The sequence below is a fragment of the Diabrotica undecimpunctata genome, chromosome 3 (genome assembly GCF_040954645.1).
Source record: "Diabrotica undecimpunctata isolate CICGRU chromosome 3, icDiaUnde3, whole genome shotgun sequence".
Classification (NCBI taxonomy): domain Eukaryota; kingdom Metazoa; phylum Arthropoda; class Insecta; order Coleoptera; family Chrysomelidae; genus Diabrotica; species Diabrotica undecimpunctata.
The window spans coordinates 29,083,527-29,109,316 of NC_092805.1; the positions used below are offsets into that span (position 1 = coordinate 29,083,527).

The window sequence follows — 25,790 nt, forward strand, 5'->3', positions numbered from 1 at the left end:
GTTTCTGAAGCATATGTGGCAATAGGACATGTCAATGCTCGAACAAGGCGTAATTTTGTGTTTTTTGTGATGTCAGCGTTCTTCCAAATTTTTGTGAGTTTAGCTGTTGCCGATCTGGCCATTGTGGATCGACGGATCTCGTCTTCACCTCCTCACCATCCTAAGTAATTAAATTGCCTGACCACTTCGTAACCTGCCATGTTTCTTATCTCTGCTTAGCTGTTACTGCTTCTATCGATGATCATCACTTTGGTTTTCTGCATATTTATTTTCAAACCATATTTCGTACTCACCGTGCCTAGCCTATTCATAATTTGTTCCAGTTCTTCTGGTGATGACGCCAATATAACAGTGTCATCAGCATAACTTAGGTTTTTGATTTTTCTTCCTCCTATCGTTGCCCCACCTTGCTATTCCCCAAAAACTTGACGCATAATATGTTCACTATATATATTGAATAGAACAGGGGATATTATGCATCCCTGTAGAACGCCAGATTTTTATTTGAAGTTTTTCGAAACCACATTGTTAACTCTTACATTAGCAGTATTATTTACATATAGTTTTTGTGTTAAATAGATTGGATGTTCTGGCGTATCCATTTCTCTAAGTATATGCCACATTTTATCCCATTTTAAGGTATCGAAGGCCTTGGAATATTCAACAAAGCATAAATGTTTCTTAGTTAAAGTATCGAGATTTTTCGATAATTTGACGAGTATTAAGAATATGTTCTCTTGTTCCTCTACCTCAGACGAATCCGCATTGTTCTTGGGGAATTTGTGGTAAGAGAATTGATTTTAGTGTTTCATTGATGATGGTTAGAAGTACTTTGCTCGCGTGTGATATCAATGGTACGGTAATTACTGCAATCTGTCGGTGAACCTTTTTTATATATGGAATAAACGTGAGTTTACCCCAATCATTTGGCCACTTTCTGGTATTCCAGATCTCATTGCAAAATCTAAGCATTACTTCCGTCCCTAATTCTCCCATTTCTTTGAGTGTTTCAGCTGTTATTCCATCTTCTTCTTCTGCTTTTCTGAATTTTAGCTTTTAAATTGCCGGCTCAATGTCTGATTTCAATATTTGAGGTTCTTTTTCATAACTTCTTCTCTCAGTATAGACACCACTCTCAGATTTTTACCTATAAGATCCAGGCCTAGTACGTCGACCATCAATTTTGAAAACATCATAACCTGGTAATAACTTGTTGGTTATACATTTTTCGCAGAATTTTTAAAATAAACTTTTTTTGAAAACGATTTCAGGAGTGAAAAGCGAAACGTTAAACAGTAGTTAAAATGTAATTTTCTTTAGAATCAATTGGGGCTTAACTCTACATAAACATAATATTTAACGTCATATGTGTTGAGTAATTTATTTTAGGGTGTGGAAGCATGGGCTCTCAAACAGAACAATAGAAAAAACATTAAGAGTTTAGAAATAGAGATTTAGCTATCGACGAATGTTAAGAATAAGTTGGGTTGGTTAACTGTTGGGTTGGTTAACTGTTGGGTATAACAAATGAAGAAGTATTACGTCGACTGAACAAAAGGGGCAAAGTAATACTTATTACAAAATACACATTCCTAGAAAATATAATGCAGGGAAAGAATGAACGGCTCTAGAAATGTGGCTGTATCGACGCATACTGAGAATATCTTGGACAGACAGAGTGACCAACACAGAGGTAATAAGACGAATGGGTAAAGAGGTGGAATTGTTAACAACTGTTAAAAGGAGGAAAGCATCATACCTGGGCCATGTTATCCGTAATGATAAGTACAGTCTGCTACAGCTTATCGTGGAAGGCAAGATTGAAGGTAGAAGAAATCCTGGCTGAGAAACTTGAGAGAATGGTTTCAAATACCAGAAGTTGCGAACATAATACATGCGGCACAAAACAGAGAAACCTATCGTTTGATGGTCGCCAACCTTCGGTAGAAAACGGCACATAAAGAAGAAGAAAGAATGAACGACGAATTAATCCGGGCTTTCCAGAAAAATGTTCTGGATGAGAAATTTAAGAGAGTGGTTCGGTTGCACCACAAAAACTGTGTCCCCACAATAACAAGGACAAGAATAAGACAAAAAATTTATTGAATTTTTTTACTAGTAGGCATCCGAATTAAAAATTTGGCTCTTTGTATACTGTAATTATAGTATACCTTGAGTATTACAAACTTAACCAAGAGATACAGCGGAATAAAGGGAATGACAGAAGTCTTAATAGGCAGAGATTGTTTTGATAATAAAGATGAGGTAATATTGGCAAATTACCTAAAGAAAGAAAGCAAATATAGAAGACGTGACTATATGCGATACTGAATGATCTATATTACAAGAGAAAATCAACATTTAAATTGTATTCATTGATTTAGATAACGTTATCAACCGAGGCTTAAGATACATACAAAAAATCTTCTGAAATCTATTTTGAACTTTGTTAAAAATTCTCACTATTTTCACACTTTTAAACTACATGATGTCAGTATATTTAAATAATCTACTAAATGATATTAGCATGCAGTGATTAAACCAACTTACTCTCCACCGATGAATAGCTTTCGTTTGACTCAAAGTCGTCGTTTGCTAAGAGCTCGTCGAAGTGAATAGTATGCCTTGCAGCTACAAAAAAATACAGTGCCAGTTACAGTAACGACAAGCTTATGGTTTGACTTAATACTACGAAAGCAAACAATGTGTTTTAAGCGAGTGAACCAAGCTAAATGGGAAAGCGGTTATTGTATTGAGTATTTTACTGGTTTTAGCTTCGTTTGAAAGATAAAACCATTAAATTACTTACCCTTGATAATAATCAGATACTAGACATAGATATTTAGATACTTAATTTTAAATTATTCTTAATTTCTAGTTTAGTTACATGTTAAATACTGTACTATACTTTTTAGTCCATTTTTAAGCAGAATGGAAGTACAAATGATTGAAAAGATTTCAAATATCTCTATATACCAATATCAATTTTCTGTAATTGGCGTTAAGGAGGTCGGCATATTAAGCACTAAAAGGCATGAATGCTCCTTCCTTTCTAACTAAAAGATTGTGCTTCGGTCACACATGATTGTTTCATCCTATATTGAAGCTCATCAGATAGTGGTAAATCGAAGATGAGCTTATGGAGAGCAAGGAACAGCTCTTAAGCAAATGTTCCTCTAAGGAGTGGAGACGATATGTAGGCGTCATCTAATTTGGGTGGCAGAAAATAGAGACTACTCTACCTCCAAGATACATGAGATTTTTCCATCTAATTATAGATATATTTCTGAGGAATGGAGGTACTTAAAATATTTTAACCATCGTAGTTCAAATGCACAGTAGTTTTAATTTTCTGGCATCTAATATAGATGGCGCACACGTATCGTGTTCGTGTCCAGTACGTAGTGGGAAATTTGGTTAAGAAAACTAAGTATGTCTCCGCATTGGTCTTCTAACTAGACAATGATCCCGAATATAGGGCGAAACACATAATATGATACGAACACAAATTGTTACGTAGAAAGAAGAGACACCACTACCTTTAAGTGAGTGATTGGAAAATAAATAAATGTAATGAAATACATTTGAGATTCATTATGGAACCGTACATACACTATAACACAATAAAATGATTGCTCTCTGTTCTATAATGAAAAAAACTCACTGATTTTGACATTCTTATTCATCAATTTTCTAATTTTCCTCTTTCATTTCGTTCTTCTAAAAAGGCAGCTGTTTTAAACAGTGATAGCTATCTTCCTCTCTCTTAAACCTTAAGTAATCCCCCAATAAACTTTGGACATAGGCTTCCCCCAAATCAATCCAGTGTTTTCTATTTTGCGCCATTTGCTTCTAGTTGTATCCTCCGATCTTCTTAATGCCATCAGCCTATCTCATTTGTGGTATTCCTCTGCTTCTCTTTCCTAAACATGGTCTCCATTGTTTATTTCGTGGTTCCATCTTTATCCTTCAGTCGGCCATTGTGTCCTGCGAAGCTCCATTTGAATTTGGCAGCATGTTCTCCTATATGGCAAGAAGAGAAAATACCCGACGAATGGAAGAAAAGTATAGTATGCCTAATCTATAAAAAAGGAGACAAACTCCAGTGCAAAAACTACCGTGGAATTTCTCTACTATGTACAGCGTATAAAGTCCTCACGTATATTATAAACCAGCGACTCCAACCACTAGCAGAAAATATTATTGGAGAATATCAGACGGGCTTCAGACGGGGAAGATCGACAATGGATCAAATATTTACAGTCAAGCAGGTCTTGAGCAAATCGTGGGAACACGACATTGATGTTCACAACGTGTTTGTAGACTTCAAACAGGCATACGATTCAGTCAAAAGGGACAAACTATACTATATATTGGCAGAATTAGCAATACCACATAAGCTGATTAGACTTATTAAAGCCACAATGGATGAAACTCAGGCATGTGTACGAATACAAAACAACCAGACAGACTTTTTCAAAATCTCGCAGGGACTAAAGCAGGGAGATGGGCTGGCACCAACATTGTTTAACCTGGCACTGGAGTATGCGGTTAGGCAAATGCAAACTGGACGAGAAAACCTACTGACCAATAAAACGGTTCAACTGGCTGCCTACGCCGATGATATTAATATTATGAGTAGAACATCAACAGGAGCACAGGAAGCATACGCAGAGTTAAAAACACAAACGAAAAGGCTAGGTCTGGAAATTAACACAGAAAAAACAAAAATAATGGTACAGACGAGAAGAAATATAATCCCACAAAACATTATGCATGAAGATGACATTGAAACGGTTGGAAAGTTTACATACCTGGGAGTAGAAATATATGCCGATGGAGCAGAGGATGGAGAAATACGAAAAAGGATAACGCAGGCAAACAAAGCTTATTTTGCCCTCTCCCATATATTTCGGTCTAAAAGTGTCCACCGAAATACAAAGATGAGAATCTATAAAACTTTAATTCGGCCAATAGCATGTTATGGCAGCGAAGCATGGGTCCTGAAAGAAACATCCAAAAACAAACTCGACACTTTCGAAAGAAAAGTACTGAGGAGAATACTAGGACCTGTGAGGGAAAACGGAATCTTCAGAATTCGATATAACAACGAGCTCTATCAACTGTATAAGGAAACACCCCTGTCAGACTTCATTAGAATACAAAGATTGCAATGGGCCGGACATGTGATACGAATGGGAGAGGATAGGCTACCAAAACGAGCACTGAACGCCACAATGCAGGGAAAGAGACCAGTTGGAAAGCCAAGAAAGCGCTGGGAAGACACAGTAAGCAGCGACGCACAAGCACTTTTAGGAGTCCGTGTATGGAGAAGAGCAGCCACAGACAGACAAGGGTGGAGGCAAAAAATAAAGGAGGCCAAGGCTCATTTTGGGCTGTAGTGCCGTAGAAGAAGAAGCATGTTCTCCTGCGTCTTTTACTTTACTTAGTGAGTGCACACGTCTGTGAACCATACGTGAGTATAGGGAAGATACACTGATCGTAAATTGTGGTTTTCAAATATTGTTCTATTTTAGTGTTTTTTAAGATTTGACTCAGTTTTCCAAATCCTGCCCTTCTTCTTCTTAAGAGTGCCGTCTCCCTACGGAGGTTGGCAATCATAATGGCTATTTTTATTTTTAAACTTGCTGCTCTAAACAAATCAATCGATCTGCATTGATACCAATCACGTAGATTCTTCAACCATGAGTTCTGCCTTCGGCCAACAGATCTTCTTAATTGAATCTTTTCCTGTATTATGAGTCCCAAAATTTCATATTTTGGTCCCCTCATCACGTGGCCAAGGTATTCCAGTTTTCTGGTTTGTATAGTGGTGATTAGTTCTGTTTCTTTACCAACTCGCTCCAGTACTTCTTTATTTATAATTCTATCAGTCCATGATATTTTCAATACTTTACGGTATAACCAGAGTTCGAAAGCCTCAATTCTTTTTAAATTGCATTTTTTTAATGTCTAAGTGTCAGCTCCATTTAATAATAACGAATGGTACGTAGTCTGATCTCCAAATTTAGATTTTTGCACGTTAGGAGTGGCTTCATTCGTATAAATGCTGATCTGACAATCTCTATTCGCCTGTTTATTTCTGCAGTATGCTCATTGGTTTCATTGATCAAAGTTCCCAAGTACTGAGTACTAGTTCCCAAATCCTGCCCACGCTAACCTTATTCTTCTAGTAATTTGATTTTCTTTGTTAACTTTCATAAATTTATGTCGTTCAACGTTATTTCTCTAATGTTCGGTGCATTTGTCAATATTTTTGTTCTTTCCAAGTTCATCTTAAGACCTACGAAAGTAGGTCTTAAGAGGATTCCGAAAGTGATAGCTATAATTAATGTATATTTTCTTTTTGACATCTTAAAATTGGTTTTATTACATCTACTTCTGTTAAGCTCCGTATTATATGACGTTGAATTACCTACGAAAAGTTTACCCATTTCTTTTGTTAAACCCCCCGTTCTCCCACACTATTAGAGTTTTCTTTCAACATAAGTTGTCAATTGTCATCTGTCATATCAATGTAATTTACCTTTGTATATTATATACCTAAGGTGACTCAAAGTGATGTTAGGGTTACGTCTATAGTTTTTCTAGTAAGAATTCAAATAACAAAACTAATACGGCTTGTATAATTATTAAATAGTATACCAGTAGTGTTTAACATTTTATCTATTTCCATTTAATTACCACTTCCGTACGAAATCCCATCAATGTCATAACTAATTAATGTTCTAACTAATAAATATAGTAACTTTCTAGTGGTACAAGGTTATATTTTATTTATTTTGAAAAGTTTTAAACTTGTCTACCTCCCTATTAGAAAGATCTTTCTAGTTTATAACTAAATTTTTGTTAAAGTTTGGTTGACAATCCACTTGTTTATTAGAAGTGGCTGTTTTAGATACATATTCTATTCGATAGTTATCTCTTTATGTTTATACGGGATTAAGCCGCAATTGATTGTAATGAATATTACATTGTATAATTATTGTTCAATTTTCAATTTGATATTAACCTGAGAGTACAAACATCACTCTCATATTTATCAACTAAAAGCATGGCTATATGTCTACAATATCGATTCCAAGTAGATCAACTGTCAATTTGGAAAACAATAACCGCCAAACAACTTGGTCATAGTAACAGCTCACTAATTTAAAATAATCTTTTTTGAAAACTATTTTAAAAATTGAACAATTATAAAATGTAATTTTCATTACAATCAATTGTGGCTTAACCCGGGTATAAACATATTTTACTTCGACATATCACGAGAAAAGTTTTAGAATAATTATCTCTTTAGTTTAGAAATGGTTCAGTTGTCTCATTCCCTCTTGTGCCGTAATTCTTTCATAAGGTTAAATATTTTGGCCTGACATCTCGGGAAATATCTCAAAATTGATTGGTGCTGGAGATGTACCAAAGATTATCTTGCATGTGAATGTTTCAATTAATTTCTTCATTTTGTAGGTGAAGCTTTCCAATTATAAAACACGTATGATACAGAAAATAAAATAAAAGTATAATAGAAACTTGTCAAACTGTAAGGAAAGGATAATTACAGCCTCATTTATAAAAATGGATAAAAAAATATTAAATGAACAATTCTAAATAATAAAAATGTTTCATAAATATGTCTACTTTTGAACTATTTAAATTAAAAACAGTAACTTTGTGGTACAACTAAGATTTTAATAAAATATTTACCAACACAAAAAACAAAATTAGATAAAGTATATTTGGCACAAACAATAACAAAATTATATGAAGTGTAATGTGGCATTGCCGTGCGTGTTTTACACAACATTTCCTACGTTTACTCAAAATATTAAAATTAAAATCAACATATCACAAATTTTACCCACAAACATTAAAATTATCAAACTAATACAGACCCCATGGGATAAATAGAAGTGTCAGTTAAAAATGATCACTACCCGTAAAACCCGAAAGCAAAAAAGCAGGTATAAGAAATGAGTCCAAGAAATACAAGTTTCGAAAAGAAAACATCCCGAAACTTCTAATTTTCCTGTGGGGTGAGCCATTCCCTTAGTTTATTTGCTACATTTATTATATAAACCATATTCCCGACATTGTTATCCAAAACCAAAGCTACCAAAACTCGTTTGCAAAGGTTTGGACTTACTCCTGTTCTTCTCTTTGTTATTTAAATGCCTTCTGGGGGTAACGGTTGGACCATTTTCAAAATTTATAGTCCTACTTCGTGGAGGGGCAGTGGGGGAGTCTTCGTCTGAAGTTGATATGTTATCAGTAACGCCCACTGTTATTAGATTACCTAAAAGCAAATTGTTTATATATTTTAACGCCTTAAAGCACGAAAGCAGCGATTTGAAAGAATACATTGAACGAAGTTAGTTATTTTATACGTAAAAACAGGTTTGAAAGTGGTTCTTATAAAACACGGCGTTTAAGTTAAAAGTTGTCGATCTAACTCATAGATTGACAGTACTATAAATAAAATAACTGTTTTTTACGTTGGCTTACTTGTTGACCAAATATTCATTTGACTAGTACAACTTCTGTACATTTTGACAAAATACATAAAACATCACCATACCTTCCAAATTTTTTTAGTTTCGAAGAGTCTATGGACACTATATCGTACTGTTCTACCTTAACGTGGTGATGGGGCTTGAACTAGACAGACTACTGCAAGGGTAACATGCAAGGTCCTTTTGTAGAATTATCACATACGGTCTATTGGAGAAACCACGCTGTACATTGGGAGCCTTGTAGATACAAACCTTTAATTCTCCCACACTTCTGAATTGACCACGCCAATAACAATAAGAACGAAAGCCTCCCACAAACTATCAAGCTACTTACAAAAAGGGTGTCCAACAGATTAAGGAAGAGTTTTTCGTGCTCTGGCAGAAAATATCGTAACGAGGTATATCAGTAATGTTTATCCGACGCTCATACAAAGTAACGTGAAGGTGAAGAATGTTAAAACTATTAAGATCATTATACCATGAAAAATAACACGACCTGGCGTTGACTGCGGCTCTGATCACCAACTCCTTTTTGCAACACTAAAGCAAAAATTTAAAGCGTATGCTAGGGTTCGAAACAAGAGGCTGCCACAAATAAAAGATACACAATAATTTAAAAGCTAATGTAATGAAAGATTGGAAAATATTTTACCAACCATGGACACTCATGAATCCGAAAAGATTTTGCTATCTTTTAAAAATATATTGCTATACAGATCTTGATGACTACGGGTCACAGTCTAATACCGACTCAACTAGACTAAAAACAATGTGGATGTCGGCAGATATTTTTGATCTTGTTGAAGAAGGCAGAAAAAAACTAAAAAGTACTGGAATTGGGAACCCTCTTAGTAATTTTCAGCACCGACAGCTACCTAGAGCTATTCAGGCAACTTGTAGACTAGAGAAGAGCAAGCATATGGAGAAAATCTGAAGACAGATTCAACAAAATGGCGACACAAATATCACCAAAGAACTCTTCGATAAAGTCAGACTACTTACACGTAAATTAAAGAGGAAATATTGGTTTATCAAAGATAATAAAGGCAATGTACACACGGATTTGGACAAGGTTATAAATGTTTGGAAGGCGTATTGTAAGTCTTTATAGGCGGATACGGATCAGATGCCTAAATGTCAGGCCTCCACTTGCCACTCTTCTTTAACAGGGACACATCAGATTCCTCTCGCAGATACCGACAAGACAGTCTTTGAATCTGAACCCGACATACTTTTTTCCGAGGTTGAATTTGCTCTGAAAAGACTTAAGTTAAACAAAGCAGTAGGCTATGGTTTTATTACCACTGGTGTCTTGAAGCTTCCTCCGGGATGTTTAGTGAGAATATTACATCGTTTGTGTACTGAACTCTGGCACACAGGCGTCTGGCCTGGGGATTAGAGAAAGACCATAATCATACATCTACGTAAGAAAGATCCAACAAATAATTGTAACACCTGTAGACTACTAGCTCTAATATCAAACGCCAGTAAGATGATCCTCTATATCCTGCAACGTCACGACGACGCACAGAGTGGTATTTTACATTAAAAGCAGACCAAAACAAAAATTTTAAAAACTAGTACCACAGACCGATTCTTGTCCCAAAAGCAGATAGTTATATGTCACGTCATCTGGTAATATCTCCTCCCTTAATAACCTTTCTTTCTTTCTTTCTTTCCTCTTTATAAGCAATTCTGATTTTTCATTGACGGATTAATACCTCTATGGAAGGTTGTCACTCCATCTTTTGCGCGGTCGTCCGATACTTCTTCTGACGATTGGTAACATCTCTTGCTATTTTGACGACAAGGGTCTCTTCCATTCTGCTTATGTGGTTATTCCATTCTTTTTTTCTATTTTGTGCCCATTCATTTATACACTGTACGTTCCATTTTCTTCTAATGTCTTCACTTCTCTTTCGGTCTCTCTGCGTGTTTCCCCTAATTCTTCTCAGTACTCTCATCTCTACCGTTTCCAATAGCCTTTGAATTGTGGCTGTGTCGGGTCTTGTTTCTGAGGCATATGTCATTATTGGTCTTACACTGGCTTTATAAATTCTTGACTTCATCTCAGTGTTAATGTGTCTGTTTCGCCATATAGTGTTATTAAGGCATCCTGCCAGTCTATTTGCTTTTGTACTTGATCTCTCACTTCTTTGTCTAGGTCTCCATAGCTAGATAGTGTAATTCCCAGGTATTTTATTTCCATTACTTGTTCAATACTGATGCCATCAATTTCTATTTTACATCTGGTTGGTTCTTTGCTGACTACTATTGTTTTAGTTTTCTGAAATGAGATTGCCATATTAAATTCTTTTGCTCTTATGTTAAATCTGTGGACCAGTTTTTGCAGACTATCTTCATCTTGGGCTATCAATATTGCGTCGTCTGCGTAACAGAGTATTTTTATTTCTTTATTTTGCATTCTGTATCCTTTTCCTTTGTTAACGCTTTTGATGATTTTATCAATGAACAAACTGAAGAGCATGGGTCTCAATGAATCCCCCTGTCTTATTCCGCTGACTATTTCTATAGGTTCTGTAAGTCCATCTATTTTGACTTATATTTTGTTATTTTGGTAGATGTTTTCGATAGTTTTTATAATATTTAGTGGAACTTCTCTATCTTACAGAAGATGGATTACATCCTTGAGTCTTACTCTGTCAAACGCTTTCTTTAGGTCAATCAGACACAGAAATGCTGGTCTATTATACTCTAGTGACTTCTCAGTAATTTACTTTATAACGAATATTGCATCTGTACACGATCTTCCACTACGAAAACCCTGTTGTTCATCTGCTAAACTTACCCTCTGATTTATTAGCACTTTTAAAATGTTAGTTGTAAGTTTTAGCATAGTATTTAATAAGTTTATACCTCTGTAGTTTTCTGTCTGTTTTTATCTCCTTTTTTGAATAGTTAAATTAGTTCGCTCGTTCTCAATTCTTCCGGTATTTTATTGTGTTTTATACTTTTATAAAACCTTAATAACCTAACCAAAAAAATTTGACAGCTGTCACTTCCTCATACGTTTTGGCTGCATTTAGTTTGAAGATTTTACTACACTTTTTTGTATGATTTGCGACTTCTTTATTTTTATAGTTCAATTGATTTTTACATACTTAGTAAAGATTAGACTATGTATTTTCAGACTAGTTTTTATCACAAAATTAAAAAACGAAAATACTGTGAGTAGTACAAGATGATTTATTAAATTGTTATTAAACACCATGCATCCAAATGTACAAAAGTATTTGAAAATATGGCACATATGTTTTTTGACCTGCACTTGAAATCTGAAATACCTTGAACCTTCTAGCACTTCCATTTATACTGGAAGTAACCATTATCTTGAGTCAATTTAACGTTCTTTAATTGTTTTTTATTGTTCATTAAAATAAGTGACAGCTGTCAAATTTGTTTGGCAAGGATATTTGGGGAGGGGATAGTGCCAATCAACGCCTCTCTATATTGTTTACTCTAGGATTTTAAAGCTCTTCAAAGTTAACTTAATTAACTTTAGAAATACAGATCAGTGGCGGCTGGTGTGGTAAAATTTTAAGTAGGCCAAGCAAGCAAATTACATAATAGCTATGTGTAATCAGTGACGGATCCAGAGGGAGGGGTCATGACCCCCTCCTAACTAATTTTTTAATGATTTCTCTGTTAATTTTAACTTCTGCGTTGTATCTAATTTTTGCGATTTTTGATTTTTCATCTAGCAAATCGCGAACAGAAAACACCCTCTTCTGTACATCCTTAATTAAAGGACAGGAAATTACTTAATGTTCCTTGCAACTGGAATGTTTTTTTAAGGATGCAGGCATATTTTTTAAATCAAAGTATCCTTCACAATTCCATACTCATTTCTTATTAGAAAATAACAAACACGGCCAACAATATAGTCTGTTTTTCGTAATACTTCCAGAAAACCATTTGTAGACATACCAAGAGCAATTAAAAGTACGCACCTTTTTCCCATCTTTTTGGTCAATACGCAATGTTGGAGTAGGCCTTTCATTCATAATAATTTTTTTTCTATCATTTTTATGTATCAGTTTTAAACCAATCTCACATATATAAGTTGCATACAATCAGGCGATATAGAAATCATGCAAATGAGATTTTTTTTCTTCGAATTTTACGAATTTTTTAAAATTTATTTGGGCAACCGTGCACTTGTTTGCAATTGTGTTGTTTGTTTAAAAATATGTTATAATTATAGACTATGTTACATATTTTTTTATCATAATTTAAAAGAAAATTTATATTACAATTCGATAATTACTTTACAAGTGACAACGATGGTCGGTGTAGGCCCGATCGTCTGGTGCCTAAACAGCAAGCATAAACACGACAATATAAATCGTTGTCCGGCAAGCTGCTTAACTTCAAACGCTTTTTGTACGGGGATCTTATGTGAGCTGGGTCGGCCGGTTCCGGTCGGGCCTATTAATGATATTTAAAATGCCTGAATACGATTCGATGCTTTCTGTGGTAATATAATAACATAGTTGTTTTAACGGACGCTAATGTATTGAGTGATTTAGTACATTTAAAAGTTATTTACATTCATTAACATAATTTTTGAATATATATGTTTTTTAATTTTAAAGCTCTTAAAATTATTGGGTAGGCCCGGCCTATCCTGCCTACCCCCAAAAGCCGCCACTGATACAGATATAGAACTCTAGATGATAATTTAAAAAAATGTCTTTATTGTAGCAAAATTTTCTTTTTGACAACATTGGACTAGGCAGTTAACACGATCCTTGACTGTATCCACATCATGTTTTCAAAATTATATTTTCCAAAGTGGTTAACTTTAACTATAAATATTTTAGATTAACCAGCTTTACTCTAGCCTCATATTTCAAAGGTTCAACACATCTATGAGAGCTGGAAACCTACCTGTTGAAAGTACCTGTTGAAGCAAGGTCTTAAGCCAAAAGAAGCTCGACAGCAGGCGTTAAAAACCTATCATAAAATCACATAGATATAGGGTATAGATAAAATATCTTTTAGGTCGCAGTGTGAAAAAGTTTACAAGGCCCCTTGACCCCTTTATTAACAATCTAAAATCTACAACGAATTTAGTACGTCGCGGAACATTAACATACAGCTGGAAAATAAGTAATTTTATCAATATCAGGTAATATTTTAAATTCCATTTATATCTGCCCATCTATTATCATAAAGTACATATCACAGCCTGTAAGACAAAAGGCAATGCCGACCCAAGCATAAGTATAGATAAAGTGTTGCACCCAAGCACGAAATCGACCAGAATGAAATGAAATCGAACGAATCAAACCATATGATATTAAAGTAGATACTTAGCATTCAGTAATTTTCCAGACATATTTAATTTTGTGACAGAGTATCCCAAAACTTCTGATAAATGAGTTTATCAATTCTTCCTCCTTTAAAAGACATTCACTACTGTTACTACTTACTTGCAGAATAAGAGTGTTTCTTTCGACTTTGTAAAGACTTATTGCTGATCTTGTTGTGAGAGCTAATGGTAGGTCTCATTAATCTGGAAACTTTCTTCTCTTGAGCATCTGGATCCGAATCGGATTGATTTAAAACGGTGCTAGATCTGCTGCGCGTTATCGAATTGTTCTTGGCGTACCTTGAGTTATTTCTAGCTACGCCGTTGGTGCTCTTCTTTCCTGTAACTGGATGGGTGTCGTTGTTAGTCTCTGGGAGTCGGTTAGAACGGTTTGGGATGGTAGAGGGGTGTAGCTTGCGAAAAGTTTTCGTAAATTTAAAAACACTGAAGAAATGTGGTTTCATAGAGTTTTTATCATTCATTTTTCATTTTAAATTTATAATTTTACGAAACAACTTTTTGCAATTTTTTTGACAAAAGAATATTAGTAATGTTAAAGATAATAATAATTGAAACTTAGTACTATTTAAAAAACACACACCATGCGAAACACATAATAAATAGCAGCTGTATACATATCGTCTTTAAAATTAATAAAAACAACTCACAATAGTATTTGTTATGTAAATTTGTTATGTAATTCTAAGAAAACTTATTCTTATAATGCCACACTCTTAGCATCTTAGATTTATATAAACTTAGGACTGAAATTTGTCCAATACAAAGATCAATTGGTCTTTTGGGCATTAGATACAACAGAAGAAAACGCCTCCTACAGTTTGCCAGTGAAAACAATTTAGTGATACCAAATACACTTTATAAACATATCCCAAGAAGGCTATCAACGTGGACTAGTTCAAAAGAGAAAAATTAAATCAACTACATACTTGTGTGGAAAGTATGAAAAAATAGTTTTTCTTTTGGTTCTTCTGTAAGTTGTGGTCTGTTCTCAAAGCTGGTGTTATTCCTTTCTTTTTTATGTTTGGCTATTTTTGTAGATATCTGGCTGTATATGTAATCGAGCAGAAGGTACTGGGTTTTTTCTCTGGTAGTGGAAATACTAGTTTCAGGGCTTTCTTATGTAGTTTTTGATTTAAAATTTTATTTGTTTTGCTATTTGCTTAATGATCTTCAATTACATCTCAGAAGTTGTTTTTTGACATGGGAATTTCTATTAGTCTATGTAACATGCTATGGTAAGCTGCCAATTTATGTTGTCTAGGATGGGATGATCAATTATGTATAGTCGTACCAATATGGGTAGGTTTATGAAATACGGAGAACTCATGTTTGTTTTTTAAGTCTGATCATTTTTAAATCTAGAAAATTTATGGATTGATTCTGTTCTGTTTCTAATGCAAATTCAAGATGGCCAATAAGGTAGAATACGGTCAGAAGAACGGGGACTATGGAACTATTGGTAGTCTTTTTTATAATCTATCTCTATATAGACAAACATAATAACTAAAAATCAATACTTGGAATCTTGAAAGAGTTATCGAGTTGGAAGATGTGCTTAAAAGAGAAAAAGTACAAATTACTTGCATTAAAGAAACGAAGTGGAAAGGACAAAGGGCGAAAGAACTGGTTAAAAGATACAACTAGGTGGTATATAGGGAAAAGTAATATTAGAAATGGAGTTGGTATCATTGCTGATAACGAAATGAAAGACGACATAGTAGAAGTTGTACGAACGAGTGATAAACTCATGTCAGTGAAATTTGTACTTAACAGAGATGTGTTGAATGCTAAGTGCATATGTGTGTATGCTCCTCAAGTCGGTCTAAGTGAGAATGAAATATACTCCAAAGAGGAGAGTCATAATAGATGATTTTAATGTACATGAGGGTCAATCCACGAAAGGATATTAAGTAATAATGGTGAATTAGGTTTTAGAAATAGAAATGATGCTGGAGATCGTATGTCGGAATTAACACTGGTGATTGTTAACACATTCTTTCGAAAGAGAGAAAATCACATACAAGAGCGAGCAAAATCATTCTCAAATAGATTACAGATTATTTCTGGTACAGTGAGACGACGTTACCGCTGCAATACAATAAATACCACGAACTATACTATACTGATGGGAGATCTAAACGCCAAAATAGACCAAAAGCTGAATGATTCGGAGTTTGTAGTCAGACCTCACGGATATGGACATAAGAAGAGATAAAACTCTTATAGAATTTCTCACGGATATGGAGATATAAAGGAGTAGAACTCTTACAGAATTTCTTCTGCCTATATAACACAGACTATAAAAAAGCAACCACAAAAGTGGACTTGGCAATCACCTAATGGCTTAAACAAGAACGAAATTGACTTTATAATTACTAACAAAAAGACGCTGTTCGAGATGTAACTATATTAAATAAATTTTTACTGGTAGTGACCATAGAATGGTTAGAGCTATGATAGTCTTAATGTAAACGAAAGAAAAATATGGTAGTGGGAACTAAAAATATCACATTCACTGCGATTACTAAAATAAAGGACCTACCAGAAAGAAATAGAGAGCACCCTACAGAAAGACGTGTAAAAGATAAAACCAATATAAGACAGCTTAACGAAACATTAGTGAACGTTCTAGAAGGCCCAGAAGAAGTGCCAAAGCAAGCAAACAGGAAAAAATGAAAAACTCACAGAAGACACAAGAAACCTAACGCAAAAAATAAAGGAAATGAAAAATAAGCACACAAATAAGGGAAATGAGCTAAGGAATTTAAATAAAAACATTTCAAAAGCCGTTGGAGATGGACATTAGGCAAGGTGACACCATTTCTCCTAAATTATTTACAATTTGTTATAAAGTGCCATGAGAAACTATAATTTGGAAAATACTGGAGTCAACATAAATGGGGAGTTTTTAGACAACTTGAGATTTGCAAACGACAAAGTCCTTATTACAGACTTTTTCAAGACTTCTAAACTCTTGTACACGAGGTGGTCTTAAAATTAACTTTTTCTAAATTAACTAAATTTCTTTTCTAATTAACTTTAATTAGTAAGAGGCAACCAAACAACAGAGTTAAATAGGAGAATAGGACTAACATGGAGTGCTTACGGAAAACTAAGGGAGGTCTTTAGATCAGATATTCGCATGTGCTTAAAAAGGGAGGTCTTTGATTGATGGATGAAATATGCACACGGGACATAGTATCAGAGATCTGCAACTCTTGAGAAAATATCATGTTGTAATTAAGTTGTGTACCAAATACAACCATATAATTGAATTCAGAGAAACCAGGCCATCTAGCAAGAATGTTTCGCATTTTTTAGCTTTGTATCTGCAATGGTTTGGACAACAAAGGAAAAAAAAGGCTTTCGAATTCTATAAATTTATAAATTACCCATCTTGGAGACTTAATTCTTATATGTGTGTAATCAAATGGGGTCTACGCATGGAAAAAACGTGCAATAGTATAAAAATGTTGTCTTATTTAGTTGATTTCATCATCTTCACTCATTCGTATGTAAATTAGCACATGTGCTATATACTGACTGTTGTTTTATATATATATTTGTTGGTTTACTGACTCCACAAAAATCACCAGTAATCTGTAGAAATAAATTATTTGTATAAAAATACAGAGTGAGGAGTAACTACTACATAGGTGCAAGGCCGTCATTCCTAAAATTGAATAAAAGAATATCTGAATCTATTTAATTTACTTGTCTGTCTGTAAGTCTGCCATTAAGGCTAAGAAATTGTATCCTTAATTTGCTCCAATCTATTTTCAGCCACGTTATTGGCTAAATCGGCAGAAATATTTTCATTGTGTAGTTCTATTTTTGAAATTTAACAAAATCTTATAAATTTCAAACACGTTTGTTTAGAAACCAAGAAGGAAAGGTAATTAGCGAACCAACAGAAGTAAAATGAATTTGGAAAACCCAATTTCAAACTCTAAAATAAACAAGAATATAAGTAAATGACTAGCCTATACAATGCCACGTGTGAAGGTATAGGATAAAGAGATAGGACTCTTGACTATTAAAGAGATCAAACCAACAATTCAGGCGCAAATAACAACAAGGCTCCTGGAATCGACGATGTCTTTTGCAAATGATTTGCAAATCCGGCAGACGATATTGGATTTTGTGAAATCTTTCATTAAAAAATATTTTTTTGCTTAAAGTTTTATTTATGTGATATTACTGTAAATTGTAAAAACGATATGCATATTTTTCTAGCTAAAGGCACACTTACCTTGTTCGATTTTCCTCTTTGGAATCGCTGAAGTTTGTATACTTAAGTCGCTCAAGCTGCAAGACCTACGCAAACTGCTATCTGGGGAACTTTCGTCCAAATAGACTGAAACAACATGCGGAAAAACAAAAATAAAAAATGCCCATACTACTAAGCTACAACTCGGCAAATCAATATATAATATTGTCTCTAAAATAGTAAATACCTTCTTATATTTTATTTATTATATAAGACAACGAAAATATCAGATTATGAAAAAAAAAACATATTTGAACAATCAAGTCGCAAATGTAATATAGAATATTCCTTGTCTTTCAATGCATTATTTCCTTATTCGTTTGTTACAGTGTTACAGAAGGTACTTTTCCGTTTTCTATTTTTATTATATAATATATTTCAATCCAAATACTCAAAATTTCAGAACTAATCAATAATATTATTCATCCCTTTCCCTATTCTGTAATTAATTAGATTGTGATAATCAGCTCACCCCAGAACATTTTCTAAAAAGAATAGTTATCTCCGAGTAAATAAAAAAGTCTATTAAGTTTCTAATGTTAAAAATTTAAAGTATTTCGGGATTCATTCCAGTTAAATGTGCCTTACATATAAACTATTATACGATAGAAATGTCGGGTATGTGATGGAAATATGTCCAAAGATAATCGTAATTGGAAAATCGATCAACTATCAGCTTATATGCGAGGGAAAGGGTTGAACCATGAACAAAATCATCCCCAGGAAGGTTTAGAAAACCTATCAAAAAAGACGAACAATATATCATAATAAGCAAAAGTACATTTCTTCTCTTTTAATATAGAAATTGAATTTTGGACAATATTGTAGTTACAGTAAACGAAGCTTTAGGTATAGAAACGAAGAAGAAAAACAATATGAGAGTTTTAACATCAGCAAAGTTAACGAATCAGCTGGCATATACAAGAAAAAAGGTATTGGAAATATAATGGATAAAAACAACAAAATAATAATTAAAAGTGCAGAGAAAATAAATAGATTGGAAGGGTATTTAAGAGTTGTTATTTGAAGACGACGAAAAAATGGAGATAACAGAACCAAGAGGAAGAAATGGACCAGCAATTATCAAAGGGCAAACTAGAACATATAAAAAATGGTAAAACCATTAGAATAAAGCCATGAAATGTCTGCAGAAATCATAAGACTACTAACAGAGAACCACATTGATATAGTAGTAAAATTGTATTCAATGAAATCTACGATACTGGGGAAATTCCGAAAGAGCGGCTAATATCTGTGTTCATCACAATACCCAAAAACCCAACACAACGAAATGTAAAGAATGAACCGCCAGCTTGATGAACCATATTTTAAAAGTCTTCTTGCGAGTGATACATGAACGTGTCTACAAAAAACTAGACGATAGAAAGCAACTGGGTCCTTTAGAAAATGCCTAAATAGGCATTATTTACTGCAAAAATTCTCACTGAACGGTGTCGCGGTGTTAACTGTGACGTAATCGTATGTCTAGGTGACTTTGAGAAAGCCTTCGACAAAATATAACACAGAATGCTAGCGAACATATTACGGAACACATAAATATACGGAATACATAAATAGATAAACAGAATGTGTGCATCATTACCAATTTCTACCGATTTCACAAAGCCATAATACGAAAAATTAAAAAAAATCTAAAAAGATATAAGACGAAGAGTACGACAAAAATGTATACTGTCACCTTTATTTTTTAATGCAGGTAGCAGAGAAGGGCTGCAGATTTTATCGTACTCGCGGTACTGCGAGAGGTATGGAATGGATCTGAACAAAAAAAAAACATGATTGTCAGTAAGAACAAGCTTGAAGATGAAAGATTCTACGTTAAAGGAAAAGCTTTAGAAAAGGTACCTATATACAATGACTTGGGATGTAAGCTAAATAATCCATGAAATCGTAGCCTTGAAATAAAGCGACGCATAATAATCGCAAGAAGCGCTTTCAATAAGATGAAAGCAATATTATTATGCAATGGAAAACTGAGAATAGAAATTAGAACTGGGTATTGAGATGTTACATATTCTGTTTCATTTATTTTGTTAACCTTTTAACAAGAATGTTAATAAATCAATTTTGTCCTGTAAAAGTGTAACAAGAGTTGGTTAAGTACTTTATATTTACAAATTAAATAAACTGACTGCGATTACTGTGCAACCACCACCAGATTAGACCAAAACACAAAGTGGAGTTTAAATTTACCAAATTATATGAATTTTTTAGTAAGAGTATCTTTTTTACAAATTAAACAAATTGACTGCGATTAGGGTGTAACCACCACCAGATTAGTACAAAACACAAACTGGCCTTTAAATTTACCGTATTGAATGAATTTTTAACAATTCTACTACCTACTTGTAGCTTAGTACCATTGTCATGAGGCGTACATGCGAAAAGTAAAAATAATCATGCGAAAAAATCAAAAATAAAAGACGACAGTAAAGGTCTTCTTCAGGCAGCGATTTTACAGCCTTGCTCACAAGACAGTTCATGCTGACATCAATTTTATTCACCTTCAGTGCTAGGTTCACGTTCTTCTTGTTTGACAATCTCTTGTTGATTCCTCGCGTCGCTTTTTTGGTTCGTCTTGATGTCGTAGTTGAGTCGTCGCTCAACGAAGCTGGGCAGGCTTAAGTTTCTTCTCCTAAACCTAATGGGCGTGGCTTGAAGCTTGGTTAGATCGTTGTAATAGCTTTTCGAGTTAGTCATGGACTCATACATGCTAGACAGTGCTCTTACCTTTCCGGAGGTCATGTTCTGCTTGTAGATGTCCACTAGGGTGTTAATTTTGTGCAGTTTCTTTTGAATTGCGTTTAGTATTTTGATGTTTTCTAATGCGAAAGCAATTTTGTCCTTTTGACTTGGCGAATTTGGCTTTTTGAGGACGTTTTCTAGTTGTAAGGCAGTGTTTTTAGACATTCCGCTATTTTTAGACCACACGTTCACCTCCAAACTATCAAATAATCTCTCCTCGGATCCTTTAGTATTTAAATTGACTTCTAAGGAATCGTAATCCATCTTAGTTGCTGTTGTTTTCTTATCTAGACTATCGTAAAGTTCACTGAGAAGATTCTGTTCTTTGCTGTTTCCTGCATCTAGATCTCTATCGATGATTTTCTCTTTAAAGCTTATTTCTATGGTATTCTCGTCGGTCACAATATCCTGGTTAGTTAGGTTATTCAAAACATCTTTGTTTTTATTGCATTTGGCGCTATTGCTATAAAAATCTTCTTTCCTTATATACTCGTAACTAGTTTTGGTCTTTCTGGTTTTAGAGCTGTGTCTTCTGATGGCTTTCGGTGGTTTATGGCACACTTTTTCGCTGGACTGAAGACTTTTAGTAAACAAGTGTCTATCAAGGCTCGATGTCTCTTGAACGTGCTTATTCGTGTTCTTTTCAAAGTTAACTTTTGAAAGAGTAAAAGCGTTTTTATGGTCCTTCGAGCCGGTTTCGAAAATTTCAGTATTAAATTCAGGTTTATTATTGAGCACATTACAGAATTTTGCTTTGTATTGATTATTCTTACTAGCTAAACTTGGAATGTACATTTCTGTCTCTCTCTTCGCCCTGCAAGGTTGGTTTTCTTTACTTCTTGAGCTCTTTGAGAGTTTAGTTTCGACGAAGAAACTGACTGGCTTTTTCTGTTCAAATTTGAGCAGTTTTTTCTGAAATTCTTCGCTACCTCTCACGGCTTTTTTCGAAACTATCTCTTGTGGCGTTGCGAAATCGGTCTGAGTTTGGCAAGTTTTGGTTGCTTTTATTATTTTGGGCGCATTGTGCATGCATCTTACTTCACATTTTGGTGCATATTGATACGCCCTCTCGTACCCAAAATCTGGGTAGTTTTTGGGTAAGCTTGAGCTCATTTCGTCGTCGAATGGGCTGTAGATATTTTTTGGTAAACTCTGAGAATGAGGCATGTAGCCCTGAGATTTTTTGTGAGACTCGAATAAAATTTCTAAAGGTGCTGATTTGCATTCTGATTCGGTTGATAAAACACTTTCTAAGCTAGTGCAATGACTTTTAGATCGTCCTGTATAGAAATCATATTCTAACATATTTTCGTCAGAAAGAATACTATCTTGAGATGATTTAATGTTTTGGTTTAGGTAGAAACTCTCGCTTTTTGGGATTTCCTCGAAGAAATCCTCATCTTGCTTGTAGATTTCATTATTTGATACACAGCGTCTTGGTGGGACAAGCTTTTTATCTTTTTTGGGTACTACAGATAGAAAGCAGTAATCTTCTAAAGAATCAGAGCTAAAGTTTCCATCTTCATCTTCTTTTTTGGGTTCCGTTTTTTGCGTTTCTATTTGGTTGTCAAATTTTTGTTCAATTTGTTCATACTTTTTGCTAAAATCTTCGCTAAATTTCTCTATATCACTACATATCTGTTTAAAGCCTTCATCGGTAGATTGTTTTTCGAAATCTATGAAGTAGCTGAAGGACTTTCTGACTGCTGAGGAATCTTGTTTCTGTTCTACATAATCTGCAAATTGTCTTTCCTCGCTTACTGGACTAACAGGCAAGCTTTTATGTAACTTATACTTAGTTAACGTTTTATCTAATTGTAATTTTCTAGGACGGATGAGATCGTTTAGCGTTTTTTCCGGACTTTTTGAGATGTCACTGAGCCTGGATCCTATAATACTGTCTTTGGTGTTGTTATCTAAATTCGCAGCCGTGTACCTGTGACTGAAATTCAAGATACAAGAAAGCTGTGACGTGTTTTTCGCTATATCTTTCATGTAGCAACCGCAGAGCTGTAAGTCAGACGGTACCGAATTGCTCTGTGGAAAATCTGTGTAACAAGTGCTGTTAGTCAAGTTAGTAATGGAGATATTGCTAGTATTAGAATGAGATTGACTAGCGCCCGAATCGCAAAAGCAATTGTTATGGTGAACCGCGTCTAGCGGGCGATCATTAGATGCGTTACCTTGTTTTTTTGATCTTCTGTCTCGTTCAGGAATGTGGGAGAGATCGTGTATGGACTGGCTATATTTGAGAGGACTGTGGCCAACCTAAAAAAAAATCAAATTAGTGGTATTAGCCTTTAGGCATTTTTAACATCAACCATACTTCTGTTGGTAATTCCCAAATGTCATAGGGCAGTCTAGGTCTCTACTTACTTCCTTAATCGTTTACATGTCTCTAGATACTTCTAATATCCTAATATATCCCTTCTAATATAATTTATATGGAATTATACTAGTATAGTACTATACCCTTTAAATTACTCATATCGATAACAGTTTAACAAGGAAAGATGTATTGAATAGATGGGTGAAATACTTTAACCAGGCACTTAAAATAGAGGAGGAAGAAGAAAACCTGGAAGGCGAAAGAGATGAGGTAAGGAGAACAGATGAGAGGGAAGAGGAACCACCAACGATACTTGAAGATGCAGTTAAAAAACTAGCTAGAAACAAATCACCCGGAATAGATAATCTCCCAGCTGAACTATATAAAGAAGGTGGCCATGATACCATAATGGCATTACAGCAGTTTATAAAAGAAATATTGAATCACTCAGATCAGAAATCTCTCGCCAAAGATCGAAATATTGGAATACTTTTCACCATACACAAAAAAGGAGGTATCGTTGAATGCTCTAATCATTTTATACGCGGCTTAAAAAGCCGCGTATAAAATATTTTCCACAGTACCATGTCACCGTATGGCACCATCTGCAGAACAGATAGTAGGCAAATACCAGGATGGTTTCAGAGGTGGTAAATGCACAATTCATCAGATTGCATCCCTAAAACAAATTTTGGAAAAAACACTGGAATAAGGCATTGATACTCATCACAAATTTATAGACTACAAAGCAGCCTACTATTCTGTGAATAGAAGAGAAATGTTCAAAGCAATGAAAGAGCTAGGAATACCAAATCAGTTGGTCAATTTAACAAAACTAACTCTTGAAAAAGTTAAATATAGAGTACGAATTCAGGGGGAACTGTCTCAACTTTTTAAAACAAATAAAGAGCTGCGCCAAGGAGACCCTCTCTCCTGTATACTGTTCAATCTTGTACAAAAATGGGTTCAATAATAAACACCGACAAAAAGAAGTATATACAAATAAGCACGCAACCACAAATCCCACGAATACTTGTTATGGAAAACGACGTCATCGAAGCAGTGAACGAATTTGTATACTTGGAAGCGCTCCTTAACACTGAAAATAATACTACGGCAGAGATAAACTGCAAAATTTGCACGGCCAACAGATGCTATTTTGGGCTCAATCCTCCTTAAATCCACAATTATATCGAGAAATACAAAAATAAAATTCTACAAAACAATAATACGCCCTGTCCTAACATATGGTTCAGAGACCTGGACCCTAATAAAAAAATAATGAAAACATGTTATGAATACGACGAAGCCGCGAGATATGTGTAGAAGAGGAAATAAAAAATCAACTTAATAGACTGAATACATTTCTATGATTTTAGTCTCTCTGAAAAATTTTTTACTCAATTATTCAAGGTACTGAAATACACTTGTGAGCAATATCTAAAAAGTTAGTTAAAACACTCAAAGAGATTATTAAAAATACATTGCTATATCGTAGATATTTTCTCACGCCGAAAACAAAACAGACAAAAAACTCAGAATCTGTTTCCAGAACACAAAATTCACTTATTTTAAAGTATAGATTAAAAATAGATCACTTGATACAGGTTATTAACACTGTAAGAAAACTATACATACTATAAAAATTATATACAAGAATACCTACACTTTCTAATTTTTTCCTAGTTTCAGCTACCCTTTTATTGAGCTCCTGTCTCTTTCTAATGGCATCTGGATCGTTTTTGGTTTGTTTAAGGGCGTTGATAGCTTCTTGATTCCTTTCGCTGGATTTCGTTAAGAATTTGGAAGATATCGAGGATTTGTTAGCTACAAATAAATTATTAGGTGTTGGATATCTAGAACACAATGAAAACAATATTTATAATACTTACTTGGAGTTTGTAGATCGCTCTCCAAACCAGACATGCTTTCGAAGGTGGACTGAAGATACCTTTCTCTACTAACAAGCTGATCTAATGACTCGGAGCTTAGAGAAAATAAAGACAGTGGGTTTCTGTCAGTGTTATCTCCGCTGGGAGTTGAAGCCTGGAATAATATCAACTGTTAAATAATATTTTAGGTTCAATGATAAACATTTTAAAAACAAAGATAATATTAAAGCTGCAGGTTTTTTTCTTTCTTTTTAAGACAAGGATCAGCCCATTCGGATATTTCTTTTAGAATTTCTGACCAGATATTTTTGTTTCTATCAACTTTCCCATTCTTTCCTTTAACTTTTAATATGTACCTTTCTTTATTATATTCATCTTTTCTTATGTCTTCTTTCACTTATTCCCTATTTCGTCCCCTACCAAATTCTAAATATGATCACAGTATTAAAACATCTGGAAGTTATTTTATTACCACGAAATACGACCAATCCATACCAATAGATGCTAAGACTCTCATATATGTAGACTATACAGTTATTGTTGCACAAGCAAATACTCTTGTCGAAGTGAAGACAACACTGAAGCCTTCAACACAATGATAATATACTACGAATCAAACTTCTTCTTCTTAAAGTGCCCTCTCCTC

The 25,790-nt window shown here is 34.4% G+C and overlaps 1 protein-coding gene across 13 annotated transcripts in view; it reads right to left on the reverse strand.

Moving 5' to 3' along the window:
• Wdr62 (WD repeat domain 62) overlaps positions 1-25,790 on the reverse strand; it is a 466,085-nt gene that overhangs the window by 5,757 nt on the left and 434,538 nt on the right. For 7 of the 13 annotated variants that reach the window (XM_072525560.1, XM_072525562.1, XM_072525561.1 and 4 more), the window contains 7 exons: positions 25,145-25,298; positions 24,919-25,079; positions 23,107-23,191; positions 18,140-18,244; positions 13,988-14,212; positions 8,165-8,314; positions 2,551-2,631 (listed from right to left, as the gene is read on the reverse strand). In XM_072525560.1, the coding sequence (XP_072381661.1) occupies positions 2,551-2,631; positions 8,165-8,314; positions 13,988-14,212; positions 18,140-18,244; positions 23,107-23,191; positions 24,919-25,079; positions 25,145-25,298 (961 nt within the window). The remainder of the gene's footprint in view (positions 1-2,550; positions 2,632-8,164; positions 8,315-13,987; positions 14,213-18,139; positions 18,245-23,106; positions 23,192-24,918; positions 25,080-25,144; positions 25,299-25,790) is intronic. The other 6 variants (XM_072525568.1, XM_072525569.1, XM_072525567.1 and 3 more) reach the window with 6 other exon arrangements.